This window comes from Solanum stenotomum, chromosome 9 (genome assembly GCF_019186545.1).
Source record: "Solanum stenotomum isolate F172 chromosome 9, ASM1918654v1, whole genome shotgun sequence".
In the NCBI taxonomy this organism is placed as follows: domain Eukaryota; kingdom Viridiplantae; phylum Streptophyta; class Magnoliopsida; order Solanales; family Solanaceae; genus Solanum; species Solanum stenotomum.
In genome coordinates, this window is record NC_064290.1 from 11944435 (window position 1) to 11967307 (window position 22873).

At 32.9% G+C, this 22873-nt stretch overlaps 2 protein-coding genes across 3 annotated transcripts; one reads left to right on the plus strand and one right to left on the minus strand.

The window, feature by feature from the left end:
• Positions 1–7549: 7549 nt before the first annotated feature.
• Positions 7550–8446, minus strand: LOC125877878 (beta-1,3-galactosyltransferase pvg3-like). The gene has a single exon (XM_049559163.1). It carries the CDS (start codon positions 8444–8446, stop codon positions 7550–7552), a length of 897 nt encoding a protein of 298 aa, XP_049415120.1.
• A 2339-nt stretch (positions 8447–10785) lies between these two features.
• Positions 10786–22472, plus strand: LOC125876568 (uncharacterized). 2 transcript variants are annotated; one of them, XM_049557779.1, is made up of 12 exons: positions 10786–10914; positions 11066–11172; positions 11858–11940; positions 12042–12117; positions 12246–12313; positions 15843–15918; positions 17595–17716; positions 17886–17969; positions 18653–18799; positions 20827–20935; positions 21051–21170; positions 22105–22472. In XM_049557779.1, the coding sequence occupies exons 2-12, from the start codon at positions 11085–11087 to the stop codon at positions 22176–22178; spliced, it is 1047 nt and encodes a 348-aa protein (XP_049413736.1). In that variant the 5' UTR covers positions 10786–10914; positions 11066–11084; the 3' UTR covers positions 22179–22472. The 2 variants fall into 2 exon arrangements, with proteins under 2 accessions (XP_049413736.1, XP_049413737.1); XM_049557780.1 differs by lacking the exon at positions 10786–10914 and having other exon boundaries at positions 11045–11172.
• Positions 22473–22873: the final 401 nt, after the last annotated feature.

The window sequence follows — 22873 nt, forward strand, 5'->3', positions numbered from 1 at the left end:
GGCTTATTTTATATGTCATTTCTTTTTATAAATATATTGGTCCCTCTTCTTATTGGAACACATGTTGAGTTATTGTGGTTGGCTATTCCCTCTTCTTATATAGTAATATATTAGTATTATATTATATATAGTAATATATATGATATATGATTTAAATAAAATAAAAGTAGGTGGGCCATGGTGCCACGTGTCGAAAGAAGAGTGAATTTTATTCACTCTTCTTATATAGTAATGTTCCAAGATTTGAATTCATAGTGTAGTACTACAATGTTAATCAGAGTCATTAGCTGAGATAAGAGCATCATTAAGCAGTCATATTGGTCACAATTAAGGCAATATATAGAAAAACTACTATGACAAATAGGGGTCGAACCTATGACTTTCTGCTTAGGAAAGAGATACTTTATCCGCTGAGCTACATGCGCTTATTGTGCTCTCTCCTACGTTAAGACTTGCAGGAAAGCATTTCATATTCTTTGAACTAATTTTTAATATATTTGTTTTATTCTCCACCTTGTGCCACAAAACATGTTTTTGTAGTAAAATAATTTGCAGAGAATTTAGATAACACAATACTCTAAAGGAACATATCATCATAAGTTAGAATTGCAAGGAAAGAAGAAAGTCTAAGTTACATTATATTTCAAGCCTATCAATTCAAAAGTCAGGAAAATAATCAAATCTTGACAAAATGTTTTACTTAAGAAACTATTTCATTGTGCAAGAAGATACCACTCAGTACATTGTTCCCTAACCTGGAATGGTATGAATCTAGTTAACTTTGTGTTTCAGGTCTCCGGATAATTTTAATAAAATATTTCCAAAAGATAAATAGATGTTTATCCACAAACACATGCAAAGATAATTATTAAATTATAAATATTAAAAAATTAAGACAATATATGTTTGTATTGAGAAGTCATGGCCCTCTCTACTCAAATTCTCGGCATTCTCTATAGGGTCTAAGAATAACTTATTTAACAAATAAAGATTATACCAGTATGTTTTTAAAATTATATTCATACAATCTATATTAGCTTTACAACAACATATTCCTCAATATGTACTCATACAAATGATCTATCAGCTACAAATTAGTTAACTTCATTAAACATAATTAATAGGCTCATTAATTTAAAAATGAAATAAAATTAATAGGCTCATGAACCTACCATTGTAAATATATAGTATGTTAGCAACTACTACCTTTGTCAACCTTACTTTAAGCTTTGAATCAACTCTATAAGCAAGCCCTCATACTTGACTTGAGAGGGCTATGGATTGCACTTACATGTGATCAATTCCTCGAAGAGATCCATTAACAATAATGACATTTTATACATATGTCACCCGTGAAAATCAATAGCCGCATAAAATTAGCAGAACTGGTATTGATACTAAAGTGCATTTTTGTTTAAATATTGAATTTCTCCTTTCTACCCCTACTGTTAACTACATAATCGAATTCCAAACAAAAAATATATGCTAGAAATAGAGAAAATACTTCTCTTTTGAATTATAGATTCTAGTCATCGGCTATTTTGGTTCCAACTGATAAACTGGGCATAGAACCCTCCAAGCTAGCTATTCTAAGAACTTAAATTTTCATCTGAGTTTTGAGTTCAGAGATAGATTACATGTTATCTCTTGGACATCTAGACATCTCAGGAGAAACTTTAGTTGGTAAATGGTTTCAATAATACATTTGACATCTCAAAAGAGCATCTCATTTGTTATATGATTGCTTGAATTTTCAGAGCTTCTTTGTTCTTTCTTTAATACATTGTCAAGCACAATTTTTTTAAGATTTCATGTATGGCATTTTATAACGAATTTGTCAAATACTAAATAAAATGAAAAAAATTTGTAGCTGATTGGTTACATTCATTACTTGATAAAGTAGGTATAGAAGTGTAGAACTATGAGAACCTAAAAGAAAAGGTACCAAAGCAATTGTTCTGAAGCCTTTCTCTAGTCCCAAATGGACAGGATTCCTAATGTTTAATTTAGATTATAATTTTTTGTTGATATAGCTAATTCAGACTTATCATGGATGTGGTTACTGGCAATACAGTGACATAGTCAAAACAGATTGCTTGTTGTCTCTTTAAGCCCATATTTGTTCATGGCTAACATGCTTTTCTGTGATTCATAATTTGGTTAAACATGTTTAGTAGGAAACTAAAGCACACAAAAAAAAAGGTGATCCAAGCACAGAAAAACGCCGACCCACAAAATTTTGAATTCACATACCAAAGCAGCAACATTAGAACATTCATGTCCCAAATTGTGTAATCAAATGGGAAAAATATATATCCTAATGAAAAAAGAGACACCCAAAACAGGAGGAAACATAAGCAACAATTATCCAGATTTGAGGTAAAAGAAAAACACAGGAGTACATATTAACAACATTTATCCAGCTTCCACGTCAAAGAAATAACATACTTACTACAATGAACCTGGAAAAATGAGACACGTCTGTCCATCACTCGTCTTGAAACTTACATACATCCATATCGAAAGAGGAAGAACAATATGTTTTAAAATGGTCAATAGGAATAAAAGGAAGAATTCAAACTCAATATAGAATGTCAATGATATTAGCCAATTATAATTTCCAAATTAATTTTGATAACCAGGCTAAGGGTTCAGAGCATAGATGTAGGATTTAGAAGCAAAATTAAGAGAATATCGATAAGCCTTAAATGATTTTCTTAACTCTTATCATCTGCAGATTTATACTACAAAGAGAATATTATAAGTAATTATACATCATAATAAGCATACAAAATCAATTTATTGACACCTAGGGCAAGTCTACTTCAATTCACTAAGAAAACATGGTTTTTCTTTCTTATTTATACGACAATAGAATAAGGACAATCCAAATGCTAGCAAGCACATAAGTTATGCAGAGCCTCCTAAGAAATTAAAAGTTATAAAAAAAATTGAGATTCTACTGCTCAACGTGAAAATGAAGTCTCAATTGTCAAACTAAAGAGATCAAATACATTATTTGCTACTTAAGTGTTTAGCAAGTACATAAGTAATGTTTTCACACTCGAACTCTTCTTCTACGTGTTGTGTGTCTTTCAAGCAATATGACTTCTTGCTAAATGAACGATTTTTGACAAAGTGCCCCATACCCGCACTAAGGGGTAACTTGAGATAAGGTACAAAAACAATGCGATTATTTTGGCTTGAGTCTTTCTCTCCTCATATAGTCTTGGCTCTAGTAAAGAGAAAAAACCTCTCTGTAGGAAAANCCCCCCCCCCCCCGTGTTGGAAAATAAATAAACTTATTTAAGCACTAAAAAGCAAAGCAACAATAAGAAATGGAATGAGAGAAGCAATATTGTAGATCACTTTTCACTTTTTCGATAGTCCAGACTTTGCCAATGGTTCTATTGAGTCTTCCTTTGATTCTTTTCATCTATCATATGGATCAAATCACAGGATCTCTATATGTATGCGCTGAGGAGGTGTGTCACCTAGATGAAAAGTAAATTAAAGTGAAAGATGGCTAAGGATGAAACAAACTCAAATTCCTAATAATGAAGTGAGTGAAATGAGTTAATGAAATGTAATTTGAAAATCTAGTATTGCCCCGCAACAAGTTTTGAGAGACTCTTCACCTTAGAATTTAGAGAGAAGTGCAAAAACAATACTACATGAGTGTAGAAAGTAGTAGCCACAAAGAAGAAGTCATATTCAACAGATTATTACCTTAAACTTCTGGGATTCCACCTGACTTGTTGACTACGTTGGTTGGAAGTAGTTCTATGTGAAGAACATGTTATGTATATAGTTCGAATCAATTGACTTTTATATTCCTTCAAAGTTTAAAGGAAATTTCATCAAATAAGTGACGTGCAGACGAAACCCGACCTCTAAACTTTAAGGCCATTAACATGCTAGTACAACAGAAAACACAAAGCATCCATCTATCATTCAATTTTTTGAGAAGTAAAAATAATATAATCGTTAATTTGCAAAAGCTAGATCCTTAATAGTTTGGTGAAAAGACAAAAGTCCGGCCTGATTTGTTTTCTCTTTAAGTGTCCTAATTGAATCAATTTCATTAAGTTGTATCACATGAATTGTGTCCTTGACAATTTTTTGCATATTTTCTATAGTGGTCATTTATTAGCTGCAGTAAAAATCAAAATCAAATAAGCAATATAAAACTAATTCATGATTTTACATCTAGAAAGCCTCAAATAAGATTATGGTAAGCTATTATTCTATGGAAAACTAAAAATGGAGTCTTTAAAACTACATTCTATAGCAGCATTTACTTTAATCCAACAACATGGCATCAAAATTAGAACATACATGATTTGATGGGGAAAATTTTCAGCGCCAAAGGGGAAAAAAGACCATACTTGTGACAACCAAGAAAAGATGAATTTACTGAAGTCCTAAATGATCAATTAAATCTTGAATACCAGCCTTCTTCTTCATTTTTATCAGAGCCGTGGAAGTCGAAACATTAGTGTCTCTTCCATTATTTAGCATTGGAAGAAAGAAGAAATGAAAGCTAGTGGAAATCAATGGAGTAAAGAAGGTGGAATCCATGTGTCACAAAAGGAGGAAAGGATTTGGGTTGCACTACACGTGTAACAATAGATGTAACTAATAAATAAGAGTAAAATACACATTTCTTAGCTTGTTGTACAAATTGTATTGCTTTGTTAGTCCTATTAACTCCCACTTCTATATTGGAGTAAAATATTAGAGTCAATGCTAGCATGAGCTCAATATATGTCTTTATCTCAGTTTATGTTATATAAATAAATGAAATTTGAGAGCCAAACAATTTTTTTAAATAATTTATAAATATTTTAAGTTATTGATTATTGTGATTTATAGTATTTTTATATAATTTTTAAAGGGAAAAGACATAAAATCCTCCCTGAACTTGGCACGAAAACTTACTTTAGTACTTAAACTACACGGGTGTTTATATATCCGCCTTAACATCTTTTAAGTGATTAAAACACCCCCTAAGGGATGATGTGGCAGAGAGTGAGTGCACTCTCCTGAAAGTGCGTGAAAAAAGAAAAAAAAAGTTGAATGTTTAAAGCCCTACACATAGCCTTTTTTTATTGGCCAATATATAACAAATTATTTAAATAGTTTTTTTTATATATATTAAATCTTTAAAATATGTAAATTTTCTTATTAAGAGGTAAATGAAATTAGTGGGTCCCCTTTTTATTTTCTTTAATTTTTTTTGTTTTTATTTTGTTGTCTTCTTCGATACACATTTTTCTCCATTGAAACATCTCTTCCTCCATCTTCTTCCCCACCTCTATCCACTATTTTCATTTCACTAATCTTTTACTAATTCGTAAAATTCAATAGCAATGCCATTTTATTGACGTCGATTTCACTCTATTATTTTTATCGATTTGGCAAATGTAGACTTTCTTAAATTTTGAGCGACCCATTTTGATTTCTAGATCATTCAAACATTTCTCATAAAATTTATATTTTTTTTGGATCAACTTTCTTATGCAATCTTCATTTCTTATTTGAGTTGTCAAGAAAAAATTGGCTTTCAAAAAATCCATTCTCCAAGAGGGTAAATTCGTTGGGAGGGTTCGAAGAAGATAATGTGAATTTCTTCTTTAAAGTGACTTAAAAAATTGTTGAATAGTGAAGAAGAAGAAAAGAAAGTATTGAAGGTTGGAATAATGATGAACAACAAGAAAGAAGAAAGAGAGGGGGTGGGGGTGGGGGTGAGGGTGGGGGCGGGGGTATGCATTTATAAATTAATCAATTGATATAATTAATTTTAAAAAGTGTTTAAGAAAAAATAGTGAATAAGTAAAAAAAAAATAAAGATTAATGATATGGTGCCTACATGGTTATGATGTGGCGCTTACGTGGCTATGATGTGGCGGGTGAGAGTGGTGTTATAGTTTCAGGGTGGAAAAAAAATCACTTCAAAGATCTTAAGGGGGGTATTGAAACGCCCGTGTAGTTGAAGTACTAAAGTAAGTTATCCGACCAAGTTCTGGGTTTTTTTTATGTATTTTCTCATTTTTAAATAATAGATGTAACTCTTTCATTCTCAATTTATATGGCATTGATTGAATTTCAAGATTCAACCAAATTTCAAATGTCATTTAAATGTTTTTAGTAATTAATTATTGTGATTTACAATATTTTTTATGTCATTTTCAAATAAAATATATCACTCTTTCTATCTCAATTTATGTGACACTGATAGACAAGCACTACAAAAAAAATTGTGAATTACATGGGGATTAGTATGAAAATTTGCAGGAAACTTATTTTCCTGCAAATTTTCATACTAATTCCCAGGAAAATCCCCATATAATTCATAGTTTTCTTGTAGTGTATAAGAGTCAATCAAAAAATTTCAAGTCTTTAAAATTTTTAAATTGTTAACTATTGTTATTTGCTATACTCTTAGTCATTTCAAATAAAATATGTTACTTTATTTGTCTTAATTTATATGGCACGGATAAAATTTAAAAGTCAATCAATTTTTTCTTTGACTATATAATTTTTATATTATTAATTATTATGATTTATAATATTTTTTACAAAACTTCTAAATATATAAATTGTTAAAGATTCTTTTCAAATACTTAAGTGATTAAAATGCCCCTTAATAATGATGTAATTCCAAGAAACACACATGTGACATGTCCTCGCCGATATGTGCGCTCTAGACTCTTATACTATAGTAAAATATAATATAATTTCTTACTCGTCATGAAACGAAATGTTTTTAAAATGAATATTTTCTAGTTCGAGCAAAACAGAATAAAGAGTAAAAGAAAATTTATGAAAAATTGTAAATCTTGAAAAAAACTTATTCCCATATTGGAATGCATTTGAATATATAATACAATTATCATATAATTATAATTATAATTAATTAATGTATATATTCACTTTATTAAATTATTTAAACATGATAAATGGCATTAAATTTGGTAAACATCCCATGTAAGTAAATATTTACCATAAATCTTTATTTAGATGTGAGTTGTCATATTTTCTATTTTATGTGTTCGTCTTAGATGTCTTCAAAATTAAAACATCGGATGATATTGAATTTCCAAGCAATTTTATATTACTTACTTTTATTAAGATGGAAATTCGCTTCGCAAAGATGGTCATGGTATCATGTTTAAAAAACACTAATCTTCAAATTATTATATTTTGAGGAGAGTAGTCAAATTGATTCATTTAGAAAAGAACATACGAAGAAGGGCTTGAATTTTGTATCTGTGCACTAACGATGTATAATATATTTAAGTCACCCTGAAAATAGTTAAAAATAACATTTGTTATATTGATGCGATAAAAATTACAACTAACGTGCTATTACATATTAAACTATGTTAATAGTATAAAAATGAGATTTTACTTTTAGTACTGAAGATGTAAATAAAAATATTGCAATGACACTTAAAACGAGGTGGGAGATAAATAATTTATCTTGCAACGTCTTTGATCATAGTTAAACTAACATCATAGGCAAAAAAAAAAAAAATCAAATTCATTAATCAATTGATATACTGTAAAGACTCGATGGTTGAAGTTGTTTAGTCACATTAAAAAATCTTAGAACATTTATCCATTGCTCCCACTTTTTTAGTCGATGAACCGCTATTGTATTTGGAATAAGTTCATGTGAACATTTTCCATTAGTTCCAGGATAATCATACATTTTTGGCTTGTTCGAAAATCTATTTTTTGCTTTATTTCCCAAATTAAGCCATTGACCAACCAATTTATCTTCTGGTCCATATGTATTATTCGCAGGAATATTCGATCTTCTTATCCATTCCACCAGATCCCATGATAAAACAAATCCCATTCCGGACATATAATGGACAAATGGATTCATGCTAGGACAAGGTATAACAAAGCCATAATATAGATCAACTCTAGGTAAGGGTTCAAGTGATGATGCTAATGGTGCAAGCCTCAAATAAACATCATCATCAGCCTTCATGACATAGTCATAACGTGTGGGAAGTATTTGAGGAAGAGTAGAAAAGTAAGTATAAGTTTTACCACTATTCATGTTCTCTGAGCAATTGAGGACAATAATGTCATTAAAACGCATGATTTCTAAAGCGACAAAAGTTCTTTGTTCTGAATTGGTGATATTGCAGAAAATGAACTTTACATCGATACGAGCAATGGGGGTGGATTGAATTCCATATACAAGACGAAGGAAATGTCGTCTATCGAAATTTCTTGGCCGTGTGAAAATTCCTATTAAAAGGGTGAACTGTGTGTTTATCTGAGGCGCTTGTTGTAGTAAAATGGTATTGGTTAAGGAAGTTGTTAACGAAAAGTTTAAGCGAATACTAAATGATATAAAGAAGATGAAGATAAGTATAGCAAAAGAAGATAAAGAAGCTAGAAGTAGTTTCCTCCTTGGCATCATAGTTAGAAATGCCCTAGAAGGTATAACATTGAAAGTTTAGAAAGAAAGAAAAAATAAGCCAAGCTTGAATACTTTGAATATAGATTATACGTGCTAAGTAAGATATAACATTGAAAGTTTAGAAAGAAAGAAAAAATAAGCCAAGCTTGAATACTTTGAATATAGATTATATGTGCTAAGTTTCTAAAATACACACATCTTTTAAAAGGTAAATGACTTGTCCTTGTATGACATGGTTAATGGTATGAAGAAAGTAAAAACCTTGTGATCTTGATCTTGTCATGCTTTGTATGCAATGAGTAATTAAACTTGTGAAGTACATGAGATATGGTGCTAAAAATGTGAACAATTTACAAGTTTTAGATTTTTATGAGAACTTTACTTTCACTTGAATCCAAAACAAACAAAATAAACTCAAAAGTATGTTGCCACAAAAATTATAGTCTAGTAGTATTATGCTTCATAGTTAAAATGGCATAACCATGGAGGTGTTTGGATTGATTTTTTTAGATAACTTATAAGTTAAAAGTTACCAGTTATAAGTTGATCGTACTTAACTTTTGACTTTTAGCTTATTTTCGTACTTTTTACCTTAAAAGTAAATGCTTAAAATCACATTTTATTATTTTTTTAAACACTTTCAAAAAATGAAAAATGTCTTAAAAACCAAAAACTTACTTATAATTATGGCATTCAGTAATTAATCCACTGCACCATCTAATTATCAATTGTTATAAAAAACGGTCATTCAAATACTTTTCAATTACAAACGAAGTGCAATTTACTCTTCTAAGCCGTGAATTACGAATTTCTCAACGATGGATTATATTACATATTACATAATATACTCTAAAGTTTTGTCATTCTGCGTAATTTTTCTTCGTCAAAATCGGTTACTTTCCTTTTTCTTTATCTTCATCTTCTGCACGTAAATAAAATTATTTTCGTCATCAATTATTACTTTGTTTCGCCTCTCTCTTTCATCTTTTGCCAGGTACAATTTTTTTTTACCTTGATCTTTGATTTCATCTTCTTCAGTTGTTTTCATCATCTATTTGCTACTAAGTACTAATAATGGTTATATATACATATATATATATATATATAATTATTTTTTTGTTGAACTTTTTTTGTTTATTGCCCATACAATTACGTAAGAAAGAGAAAGGGAACTTAGAGAAATCTCGCTAGCTAGTTTAGGAGTTAATTATTTAAATGCGCTCTAATTTATAGTATTACAAATCTTATTAAATTTTGATGCGTTCAACTTCAGCTACGTCCAGATACATGTGACTCAGGAAATATTGGGTCAAAATTATGTGTAATTTGTTCTAGTTACATTGTATCCAAATTGGTTCACATGTATCTGAGATACATAAATCTCGCTTGTCTCCCTCGCATTTCGCTCGCCACTCTCCTATGTATATGGTATCTTAAATACATGCGAATCACACCAGATACATGCATGTATCTAGTATGATTCACATGTATATGATATATATGACTATCTCCCTCCCTATCTCAATCGACTCCCATGTTTTAGTGTATTTGATAGCAAAAATACATGTATCTAGTTGTATCTTTCTCAATATATGGTAGAAAACTGTTAATTAGTGGAAAAATACGTAATTATTTGAATGTATAGATAGAATTAGTATATATGCTATAAATGTATGTCTAATAAGGTAGTTTTCCCAAAAAAGAAGAAGGGGAAACTACATAATTAGACATACTCCACTACCATATATATTATTATTATTATTATTATTATTATCTACACTTTCAAAAAATTATGTATCTTATCATTAATTAAGAGTTTCCTACTATATATTGAGGAAGACACACCTAGATACACGTATTCTTGCTACCAGATACACTAAAATAGGGAGAGAGGCGAGTGAAATGGGAAGACGAACAAGATAGTCATGTATCCTAAATGTGCATCACGCTAGATACACACTAGCTTGATACATGTAACTAATGTCATTCGCATGTACCTGGAATATCAGATACATAGGAAAGGGATGAGCGGGATGGGAGGGAGACGAGTGAGATTTGTTATGTATCTCATATATATGCAAATTCACTTGGATACACTATATCTAGAATAAATTACATCTAATTTGACCCCATGTATCTCGAAATACATATTATCAGGATGCACCAATATATAGTAAAATTCGTAATATTGTAAATTAGAATGTATCTAAATAATTACCTCTATCATAAACTAGTGAAATTTATGTAAGTTTTCTCAAACAAAAAATTGTTCGTAATTGGGCTCATCTCCAAATGGCCCAACCCAATAGAAAAGCAAAGTCTTTCTTGGTCTCTCGCTGCATCTTTGTCGTCGTCGTTTTCTTTCTTCTCAGAAGAAGTTTCAGAGATCGGATTCTCCTCCTCTTTCCCCTGAGCTCCCTCAGCCTTCTCTTCCATTTCCCTCTCTCGCTCCCTCTCTCTCCTTCAAGGTACTTTTTCTCTCTACAATTTACTACTCCTTGGATCATTCGATTTGCTTCAAATCATCTAATTTTCCTCCTCAGAGATGTAGTATTTTTTTTCTTAGCTTTGATCATTTAGACATAGTAGCTTATAAATTGATTGGTTGGTTGTTTGCAGTTGTAGAAAATAGAGAAAGATGGGTGTGAAGCAAGTTCTAAGAGCCATGGATGCTTTTCCACGCGCGGAAGAGCATTTGTTACAAAAGACTAAATCTGGCGCCTTTGGTATTATTATCTCTTAACTACATGTCTTCTCTTCATGTGGGTAGCTAGGATGGATGATCATGACTATTTTTTTATTTTTTTGTATATACTGGAACAAAGAAAAAGTTGTCTTAATGTTTCAAAAGAAGCAGTAATTAGAACTGTTGGCTGTGAATTGAATATCCTAAACTGTGTCTACATTTAAATATGTTGTGTATGTTTAAGTTGTGCTACTTCTAGATAGTTGATCTTAGACTATGTTTATCTATGCTGTGAATTTTGGAGATACATTTTTGGTTCATGAAAGTTATTGATGCTACATCTGTTTGTTCATTGGTTGTTTGATTCTATAAGATTTTCCTGTCCTTTTGTCAAAGTTGCTCCCTACGCCCGGTCAAATCCAATCCAATTTATCGTATTCGATTAGTTAACATGTTGTTTAACCGTATTTTGAAACAGACCAAGCCAATCTCGATTTAAAAAAGAAAACTTATTGCAACTACGAACGTGGACACATTCTTTCTCATTAGACTATTTTAACCTATTGATGCAAAGGGCCTGGTACTGAATTGCAACTGTTGCTAGTTACTTCTGTTGGCGTTACTTTAGAATTGTCCAGTTAGAAGATATATGCTTACTATATTCTGCATCTTTTCTTTAGGTTTGATTCTTGACTAACTTTACACCTTTGGTTTTTACTCACTAGTTTCCATTGTGGGGCTGGTTATCATGTCAACATTATTTCTGCATGAACTGAGTTACTATCTTAATACGATTACAGTTCACCAGGTTTTTTTCTTCTCTTCAATTTTGCTTCTCTTATTGTTTACTTTATTCTGTCCCACTTAAGTGTAATTTAAAGGTTTCTGATCTGAATTATGTTTTCGCAGATGGCTGTTGACTTGAGACGTGGAGAGACTCTTCCCATACACATCAATATGACATTCCCCTCTTTACCTTGTGATGGTAAGATAAATAACCCCCCTTCTGGTCTATGTTTGCTTACGCTCTTTTGGATTTCGTTTTCTTTGTGAATACCTAGTATCTAAATGCTTCAGAGTTCAGACATTGACCAATTTGTTCTACCTTGGTAGTTCTAAGTGTGGATGCTATTGATATGTCGGGGAAGCATGAAGTAGACCTTGATACAAACATATGGAAGGTAATTGGTCTATTTGATTTGAGAAATAAGTGTTCTGCCCTACCTATCATAAAAAGAAGTGCTCTACCCATCAAACTGAAAAGAAAGTGACCATGTTTTGCATGACAAGATGATGCTTAAATCTGTAGATTTTAGTATGTTAACCGTGCTTTCACTTTTGTAGTGTCTTCACTAGCAACTATTTGTACCTTTATTATATTTAATCTGGTAACAATATCATTCTTAGTTCTTGATAAAAAAAATATCTTTCTTAGTTTTTCTCTTCCTCTTTTGTGTTTGTTTTGTGTGCGTGTGTGGTGGTTGGTTTGGGGGGGGGGGGGGGGGGGGNGGAGAGGGGTAAGATGCAGCATTAGTGGGGTATGACAGAAAAAAACAGTTATTCTGTTTTCACTTAGTATTTCATGCTTATATTTTTCTGAGTTTGACGTTTTTATGTTGGCTAGTTGCTTTAATTACATATTAGCATCCGAAGAGAACCGAACTATTAAAAAAATTTCGAGTGTTCATGGTTACAAGTTATACTTAAACAGTTGGCAATGCAATGGTTAGAATTAAGGCTTAGAGTTGTTCTTTTTGTCAAGCTGTTTTTGTTTATGTTAGATTCACTATCTTTCTGGCTAGAGACTAGTATGTTTCTGCAGGGATAGGGGTGAAATTTTGAAAATCTCTAGTTTTAGTGAACTACAAAATTTGTATTAAAAGATAAAAACTTTAGTAATTAGTATTGGAATAAATGGACTTAAATAAAGTGTAATAGGCGCAGAGGATTCATATAGCCCATCCGATTTTAGTAAATCAATGAATTGGTTCTGAGTGTGGTGTTTTGAGCAAAGGAAGGGGTTAAGTTGAAAGCATGTGGATTGATAAAGATGATTTCATTGAACTTGTGGAGTGAAGGTGGAACTCAAACAAGGTGAGTTGTGATCTAGATACTATTGTTGCCAGGAAGTTAAATGATATTAAGAAATGGAACAATAAGGTGTATCGTTGGCTGGAAGAAAGGAAAGAAAAAGGCTTTGAACAGGCTGGAAGAATTGGATCATTTTAATGGAGCCATAGTTGATGAGAATGCAATAATAGTTGAGAAGGAAACAATCACCTCAGTGCGAGAGGAAATTGCAAGGAAAAAAGAGATATCCTGAAGGCAGAAGTCAAGGTGTCTATTGGTAACAGTTGGAGACAAATACACAAAATGAAGAAAAAAATTTGGGTACTATGACCATTTTTTGAAGAGGAAATAGAGGGTATATAAAGCAGTTTGATGGGGACAAGGCTCTCGAGCCATATGGTTTTAATATGTTTATCTTCCAAAAGTGTTGGAAAATTGTCATGGATGATAAATGAAGATGGTGGAGTGATTCAACCTGAATTGTACCTTTGAAGAAGTTTTAATGCTACTTTCATTGCTTTATCGCCCAATAAAAAAAGGAGTTGTGGCAGTTAAAGATTTTAGACCAGTTAGTCTATTGGGAAGTGTATGAGATTAATTCTAAACACTTTGACAGAGAGGCTGAAGAAGGTGATAGCAAAACTCATATCTAGTTATCAAAATGCACTCATAAAAGGGAGCCAAACTCATTAATGCAACAATAGTAGCAAATGAATGCCTTGGTCAATACTTACAAAAAGAAGAAAATCTGGTGCTATATGCAAACTAGAGTTGGAAAAGCATATGACCATTTGAATTGTCAGTTTTCTATTGAACTTTTGAGTCATATGAATTTTGGGACAAATGTATCTGGCAAAGTGAATATCAATTTTTAAGGGAACATGATTTATCATGATTCTTAGAAATTGTGTAGGAAAATTAGTCATTAAACTTGTGTTAGAAACTTATTGTGTCCTTGCATTTAGAATACTAAAAGGATTTTTCTTGGTATTTTCCCCTTAATTTTCTTTTCTTGCAACACATATATACTTTTTATATTTTCTTCATTTGCATTTTGTTACACTAAATTGCGTTTTGTGCTTAAGGTCCTAAATATACCTTGACACTTTTCTATGCTCTTTGCTTTGACACCAAATATTTTCTTCATTAGTAACTTGTTTTAGTAATGTTGAAGTTATCCAATCATAAAAACACTCAAGAAATGTGCCCTAGTAGTCAATGAAGACAAAAAACACTAGGTGATTTCTTTTCATCTGCTAAAGCCACAATATGCATCGTTAATAGGTACTTGTGTTGGTGGGAGGTAGCAGATATCCGGTGGAATAGTCAAGGTGCGTGCAAGTTGGCTCCGGACACTATTGTATTAAAAAGAAATTTATGCAAAAGCATAAAAGTTAAGCTTCTTAGTTTCGAAATTGTTGAACCTATTGCCTATTTAACAGGGAAAGAAACTTTTAATAAACATAAAGTAAGTGAAGGTTAAAAAGATACTATATTGCACCCAAGGGTGTGATCTGGTGGTCAATGAAATGGTTGAGAGTCATAAGGTCTTAGGTTCAAATCCCACGGAGACAATAAGAAATAAGTGATCTTCCCATCCTCCTAACCTTGGAGGACAGAGTTACTTGATACCTGATGTTGGTGAAATGTGTCATGTATCCCGTGGAATTAGTCGAGTTGTGCGAAAGTTGGCCCTGACACCACGGTCATAAAAAAAAAGAAACCTTGTTTACTTAAACCACACTTCCAGTTCAAATCTTTTATGTTTTTGAATAAATTTGTGTGTTAGATGCAGTGTAGTCAAAGGCATGCTTTAAGCATGCTTAAGCCCTAAAGCGAGGCTCAAAATGTGTTGTGCGCTTCACCTCGCTTTATGTGCGCTTCAGTGTCTGATGACGACACTTTTCCTTGCCAATGAACCTCTTCTGAAGAAGTGACACTAAACAATTGATATTTTACTTTATCATAAAAAAAATTCAATTTCTTTGGTAATATAGTTGTCATTCATGTTTATAATTATTAGTCTTGGACATAACATATATATTCATATTTTTTTCTCCCATTGCACCTTTTTTCATTGAAGCCCACGCTTTATTTGCGCTTTGCACTTAAAGCCCCAATAGACCTTAGAGCTTTTTTGCGCTTTTTGCCTTTGACAACATTGGTTAGATGTTTCATAATGTATACCTTATAGGTGGGGAGGTTTGTATAAAGATAGATGAATCTTGGAAACTCCAGCAGTGTAGTGTAGTTACGAGAATGGGAGGGAAGTTAGTGTTGTCTGAAATTGTAACAAGCTACAAGCTTTGCACTTTACCCAAAAAAAGTCTAGAGTATAATTAAAATACTGTATAGAATATTCCTAATGATTATATTAGTCTCTCATTCATGCTAGGTAGCTATCTAGAACTAGTGGACCTCCTTCACTTGCAAAATCTGAGTTGGCCTAACCAACTTCTGTTGCACAGTTCAGTAGAGATTTTGTTATTGCCTTTCACTTCATATTGGAGTTTTGTTTTCTCCTGCAGTACTTACTTCCTATGCCCTGTCCAAGCACATATCCTTTTTCTTTTTTAAATCTTTCCCTACCTTTTTCCGGAGTTGTGAAAGCATTTTGCTAATGGTTAAGAGTTTTTGCAGCTTCGCTTGAACAGTGATGGCCACATTACTGGAACTGAGTATCTGTCAGACCTTGTGGAAAAGGAACATAAACATGGTAATGCCTTTTTGTTCTGCTCTTGACTCTGTGTATAAATTGCGTGCGCCTTTTTTTCTCCTCACATTAGTTTTTTTGAAATAGGTAACTTTGTATTCACACAAAAGAACTCATCAAAATAGATGAGGTGGGATTTACAAACCCCCAGGGGGTGCCATCATACTCAAATCCAAAAAGACAACTAAATTTACAATTGGCTTTTAAACTCCACAAGGCTATCTACTTCCCCCACTAAATTTTACTTACACCAAAAATACAAAAGACTAAGACATCTCATCTTGATCTCCTGTGAGCTGCTAACCTTTCCTTCATAACATCTCCCACTCCTTTCCTTCCATAGTGTCCACTATATGCAAGCAGGGATATTTTTCCACCAGTCTTCTTTTGATCCTCTCTTTCTGATTCCTTGCCAGTGTGTTAGGACCTCAAAAGTGGTTCTGGGCATTGTCCAGTTAACCCCAAGTATACAAACGAACATGTTCCACAGATCTGTAGCTATCTTGCAATGCAGAAACAAATGACCATTTACTGCAGTCTTCTGTCCGCACATGTAGCACTTTGAACAGATCTGTATACCTCTTCTTTGTAGCACTTCATGGGTGAGACAAGCTCTTCTAATTACCAACCAAGTGAAACATGCAACTTTTAAAGGAACCTTAATTTTCCAGATTAATTTCCAGGGCCAAACTGTTGTCAAAAGATGATTGGTATTCCTCTCCCAATAACATGACTTAACTGTAAAAACCCCTCTGCTATGCAGTCTCCAAACTGGTTTGTCAGGCTGTGTGACAGTGCCTGGAAACAAAGTTTAAAGCATGCAGTAGGTCTGCTACTCTTCCAACCTCCCAATCATTTAGAGCCCTTCTGAACATAAGGTCCCAACCTTGAGGGCTCCACATCTGCGCTATAGTGTCATTCTGCTGTAGACTGATAATGTACAGATCAGGAAAAAGTATCCTCAGATTTACATCACCTAACCAGGTCTCATTCCAGAAACTGGTCTTCAAACCATTCCCCACTCTGAAGGTCATCTTTGCACTGAAATCAGGCCACATTCTCCTGATGGTTTTCCATACAGAGCACCCAAAAGTGCCATTCACCTCTTCAGTTATCCAGTTGCTCTGTAGGCCATATTTCTCAGCAATAAACCTCCTCCATAATGCCATATCTTCACAACAGAATCTCCACAACCATTTTTGCTGCAGACTGGTGTTCTGAGTACTCAAATTCTTAATGCCCAGACCTCCTTGTGCTTTGCTCATTGTCACCTCTTCCCGTTTAACCAGGTTGTATCCTTGCTTCTCTTTATTTCCTTGCCAGAGGAAAACCCTTCTCAGCTTGTTGAGTTTCTTTCCAATTCTTTTTGGTAGTGGAAAAAGACTTAGCATATAAGTCGGAAGTGCATCTAGAACTGATTTTATGAGAGTCAATATACCTCCCAGGGATAGATATTGACTCTTCCACCTTGTCAGCTTCCTTTCACTTCTCTCCAAAACTTCACTCCATACTTCCGATTTTTTGTTCTTGGCTCCCAAGGGCATCCCCAAGTATTTGGTGGGAAGAGAAGCTACTTGTCCTCACATTAGTGAACTTGCATTATTTTTTGTTTTGGATGTAAAATATCCTATATGTTTAATAGCAATGTAGCATGGTTCTAAAATGACAACTTTGATCAGATGATCACAAAGACCATCACGATGATTCGGATAATAAAACCCATATGCAAGGGTTCGATCAAGATGCTGAAAATTTGATTAAGAAGGTCAAGCAAGCATTGGCTCATGGGGAGGGATGCAGAGTACGTGCCTCTTTCATTTTTAGCTGCTTATTTTATTTGTAAACACCCTTTTTTCTCCTTTATACCTCAGAGATAAGATTAGGAAATTTTTTTGTATCCTTATCCTTGGAAGTACCAGATACACCCCTTGGGCTAAATAAGAAATGATAATTGTATTTGCTTATTACAGGTCTATGGTGTTTTGGATGTCCAACGTGTTGCCGGAAATTTCCATATATCTGTTCATGGGTTAAACATTTTTGTTGCTCAAAAGGTTAGATCTCTTGGAATTATGTTCTTTTATTGTATGATTTTGTGCAATGATACAACAACCCGTTAAGATATTGACTACTCCATTTAACTTTGTTTTCTGTTATTGTTGATTATATATGTGCTACTGATCTTTGAAGGTTTCTAGTTGGAAGATGCTAATATTAAATTTTGAGAATCTTTTTTACTTTTAAGTTATTTTCTGAGGAAGTAGGGAATTTAAACCTCTCAAAGGTCTGAGAATCCAATATAGTTTAATTGAGTTATATCTTGGTGGTTCAGCTAAAAATTAAATTTCCATTTGTCGCTGGAGATTTGATATTTCTTGTGTACTTGTGATCTTCGGAGCTAGTTTTTTTTAGATCTTAATTAATTTTCATTAAGAGAAGTGTTTAGATATAGTCCGATGATATAGTTACAATTTTGAGTTGCTGAATAGTTTGTAACGGCAAGCCATATACTTTTAATTCACAGGTAAATCAAGTAAACCACATTTTTAAAACCTTTTTCCTGCATAAATTTTGGTCCCTGTTTTGAAGTACATTACTTTCTTCCTTGAAGTGGAACTTAAGTAGACTTGAAAATAACAACCTGTTAAGAATTGGTTGATTGGAAGTTCTTTAGAAACCAGATTTGTTTTCCTGTTTCTTGCTTACTCCTGTTTGTATCTGTTTTTAATTACTGCAGATTTTTGGAGGTACTACTCATGTCAATGTGAGCCATATCATCCATGACTTATCATTTGGGCCCAAATATCCTGGTGGTCACAACCCACTTGATGGAACAGAACGAATTCTGCGTGGGGCAAGTGGAACATTCAAATATTATATTAAGGTTTGAGTTGTAGCCCTCATTTGAAATTAAGGACATTATATTTGATGTTTAGTTTAAAACTACATTATTTGGACATAGCCATAGATATTTCTCGAACTGAGGAAATGAATGTGCAACTGCACACTTCAGTCATTTTTCTGTTCTTGTTTTTTATATTTTAGTTTAGTTTTTTAACTGTCATTTTCGTGGACTTGAAAAAGAGATATGAGCTAAGCTTTAGGTAACTTATCTCAACAACGCCAGTTTCAATTTTTTTGTTGTTGTAGGGAACTTATCTTTCGTAATTAGGAGCTCACTATCTGATTTTCTGCCTATACTTGGATATGTGCCAATTAATGGTTTATACAGGTCATAAGATGGTGCATTCTCCATAGAACAACAACATTAAATAGAAGGGTAGAGGGGCGAGCCCATTATCTGTTGAGTTTCTAGCCATGTGCTACCGGCTATTGGGGATTTCTCGAGTATCAAAAAATTATTAAATAGAAAGACTAATCCTTAGGTGACCATTTCCTTTTTTTGATAATTACAGTCCCAGAATAACTTAATTAGCTTTAGTGCTGCTTATGGAGCTACACCAAATGGGTGATGGTAGTTTCTGGAGACATTCACAGTGGTGCATGATCTCTGTTCCACTTTGAACTGAAATTGAGGAGACTATTTTTCTGCATCAGGGTCGTCAACAGCAGATAAATGGTTTTAGCTAAAAAAGATGATTGTAACTGCATATAGTTTCACTAGTTCTCGAACACGTGCATTGCACATGATTCTATACTAATTAGTACAAATTTCTTAAATTAATAGAGAAGGTAGTGAAGCAATTGAGCAGATGCGAGAATTTCAAAAGGTGACCAAGCAAAACAAGTCACATAATATAAAACAAAGTCTGAAGACTGAAAACGCAAGCAATGAACAATAAACAACAAAAGAGAACAAAAATTATTAAGAGCAAAACAAAGGTCTAAGAAACTAATATAAAAAAAAATATAGCTTTGTTGCAGAAAGCGCTAAGAATACACCAAATATTGAGCATTTTTAAAAAAGAAAACATATAATAGTTTGACAATAGCCCAAAAGATAAAACTATTGATTTTATAGAAGGTAAAAGAAATGAAAAGTTCTTTTAACTAATGGAAGCTAAAAAGAAGTAGAAAATAATGTCAATTTAAGATGATAATGTGAGTTAAAGGCACAAAATTAATGAATATTATTATAATATAAGTTATGAAAATGAAGAGGTGTAGTTATGAAGTTAATTTTAATGAAAAAAAATATTTTTTGAATGATTTTAAGAAAATAAATTAATAGGTAAGGGGTATTTTCGTAATCCAACTTTTGACTTAGTTTCTTCCCACTTTTAGTCATATATTATATATATATATATATATATATATATATATAATATGAATGAATATGATATGATAAATGATATGATATGATGATATGATCAACTCCCTCCTTCTTGTCCTACTTCCTTTTTCAGGTTGTTCAAGATTGTATCCATTTGAAATAAGAACTTTTTTTCAAAAATATTATTGTAATACTTCTTAATTACTTTCGTATCAGAAAAAGGTCAATTTTGGGACCTATTTGCACTCTTAACAGTATTCCAGTTTTTTGAAGTCGGAACTTTATCTGTACTTGTGGACCCACTTTAATTTAAATATGATAGAATTTCAACTTTTACCTTAGTAGTTGAGTAGTCAAAACTAAATGTGACACATGTATTCAGACCAAGGGAGCTAATATTTAAATACACAGTTGTATATCAGGAGTAATTTCTTGTCCTGGTATCTGCTAGTGTCCAAACCCCACTTGTGGGATTATTGTTGTTGTTGTATCTGCTAGTGTCCTCCGTCACATTGTCCTTAAGTATAACGAGAAGTGAGGGATTTCCTTAAATTATGGTGAAATGTAAGGTCTAGTTACCTTAATTCCTGACCAAGTTTTTCTTAGAAGGCTAGTGTTGCATTGTTTGGCTCTCCTTTGTCTCTCTGCATTTTGAATTTCTGCTTTTTGTCGTGTAGATTGTTCCCACTGAATATAGGTATCTATCAAAAGAAGTTTTGCCAACTAATCAATTCTCTGTATCGGAATACTTTTCTCCCATCAATGAGTTTGATCGGACATGGCCAGGTGCTTCTCTAAAGTCTTAAGTACTTGACAGATTAATTCCTTCTATCAATTGCTGCTCTTTTCTTTTCTCTTGTTGTACTTTTTGCTTATTGAATGTATTTCCCACTTAATGCAGCTGTATATTTCTTATATGATTTGTCACCAATTACTGTGACCATCAGAGAAGAACGTCGCAATTTTCTGCACTTTATCACTCGATTATGTGCAGTACTGGGTGGTACTTTTGCCTTGACAGGTTTGCCTCTAATACTTAGCTGTAGGATTTATTTAAGGTATAAAATTCCTTGATAAACCAAAAGTCTCTGCTATTGTTCTGTTCTTCCTTTTGAATGTATAATCTTGTCATTTGAAGGCTGAACTTGATGCTCATTTTGTTTTGTGTGAAGAATTTGTTAATCATTTGCTGGGGTGTGTGGAAAATGCTTAAATATATTTTGGTGCCAGTAAATATGATTTTGAGTCTTCTTTTGTACTTTTTCTTTTCTTACATATTGAGAATGGAATGCTAATTTCTTGGGGAGATTATCTTTTAAGAGTTAACCAATGCCTTGGGATTTCTCCCATGTTCTATAATCTTTGTTTCTATGTTCTCAGTCGAGGGATCTTCCATTCAAACAACATCTCCATTCTCATTATTTCCTGGAATAGTATAGACCTGGCATCTGCCAATGATATGGAGTTTATATTGTGTCTTTTGAGTAGGTACTGATTTTTATATGTGGTTATGACAGTCATAGGCTTAGGAGTGGCTTAATATTGGGACCCCTTTGTTTTGCACTGAGAATAAATCAATAGAATTGTCTAATGAGTCTGATACTCGGAAGGAACTACATTATTTACAGAGAAGGCTTTTGTGAATTTAAGTATGAACAACAATTTTTTCACCTGATTCGTTTGACTTCTTAAGATCTCATTTTGTCTGGAATTGGGGGATACCCCTAAGGACTGTTTCTTGCCGTTAAGAAACTGGACCTTGAATTTAGTTGGAAATCTTTAATCTAATTACACGTTCTTGAAACACTTAAAAACTGGACCTTAAATTTAGTTGGAAATCTTAATCTAATCACACATTCTTGAAACACGGAAGAAACTGGACTTTGAATTTAGTTGGAAATTATTGATCCAATCACAAATTCTCACATACTTACCTAATGTTTTGTGTATAATAGGCATGCTAGATAAGTGGATGTTCAGGTTCCTTGAAGCAGTTATGAAGAAAAACAGCAGAAGCCTTGTGCGGTAATTTAAGGTTATCTAGTGACATTTTGCACTACAAAGTAATATTCAGTCAGGGATTTTGAACTATACATGGGAATTAAAGCGGTGAGCAAGGGAGATCGATAAATGAGGCCTGTGTATATTATGTTTCCTGTGTATTTTTTTTTCTCACTTTTTTATCCTTTAATTTTGATAGCACTTTACACAAATATACCGTGCTGTACCCAAGCCATTCTAGCAGTCTGAGAAAAGTTCTACTTACTGGTCACTGTAACATAATCTAGTTTGTAGTTCAAAGAAGATGAACATTTCCAGGTTTTCTTGCTCGATTTTACTGGAAAAACTTGCTGTATCTGGAGAAGGTTCCCAATACACACCTCTTAAATCATCCATCTGCTTTTCTCATTACTTGGTTACTGGCTAAATTCATCATACACCACTCAGTTGATCTGAACACATGTTGATTACTCTTCTAGTAATAGGATCGGTTGAAGGCAAGAGGCTCCTTCATAACAAGTTGCATTTACTCGCTCTGGAATACCTGTGATTATCATTGTTTATGCCATGTAATATTTCGCGCATTAGTGATCTGTGTTCTAGCATCAACACTTTCTTTGCTTCCTGATTTTAACTGGCTTGCTCATGGTTATGTTAGTTCCAGAATATACAATTTCTGCTACACCCAGTCGAGTGAAACAAGTATAAATGCTTACTGAACAG

Bases quoted from the DNA above. Each gene is read 5' to 3' on its own strand.
- LOC125877878 (XM_049559163.1), bottom strand. From the start codon at position 8,446: ATGATGCCAAGGAGGAAACTACTTCTAGCTTCTTTATCTTCTTTTGCT.
- LOC125876568 (XM_049557779.1), top strand. From the start codon at position 11,085: ATGGGTGTGAAGCAAGTTCTAAGAGCCATGGATGCTTTTCCACGCGCG. The intron at 11,173-11,857 runs GTATTATTATCT...TTTACTCACTAG, and splicing joins GACTAAATCTGGCGCCTTTG to TTTCCATTGTGGGGCTGGTT. The intron at 18,800-20,826 runs GTTTGAGTTGTA...TTTGTCGTGTAG, and splicing joins CATTCAAATATTATATTAAG to ATTGTTCCCACTGAATATAG.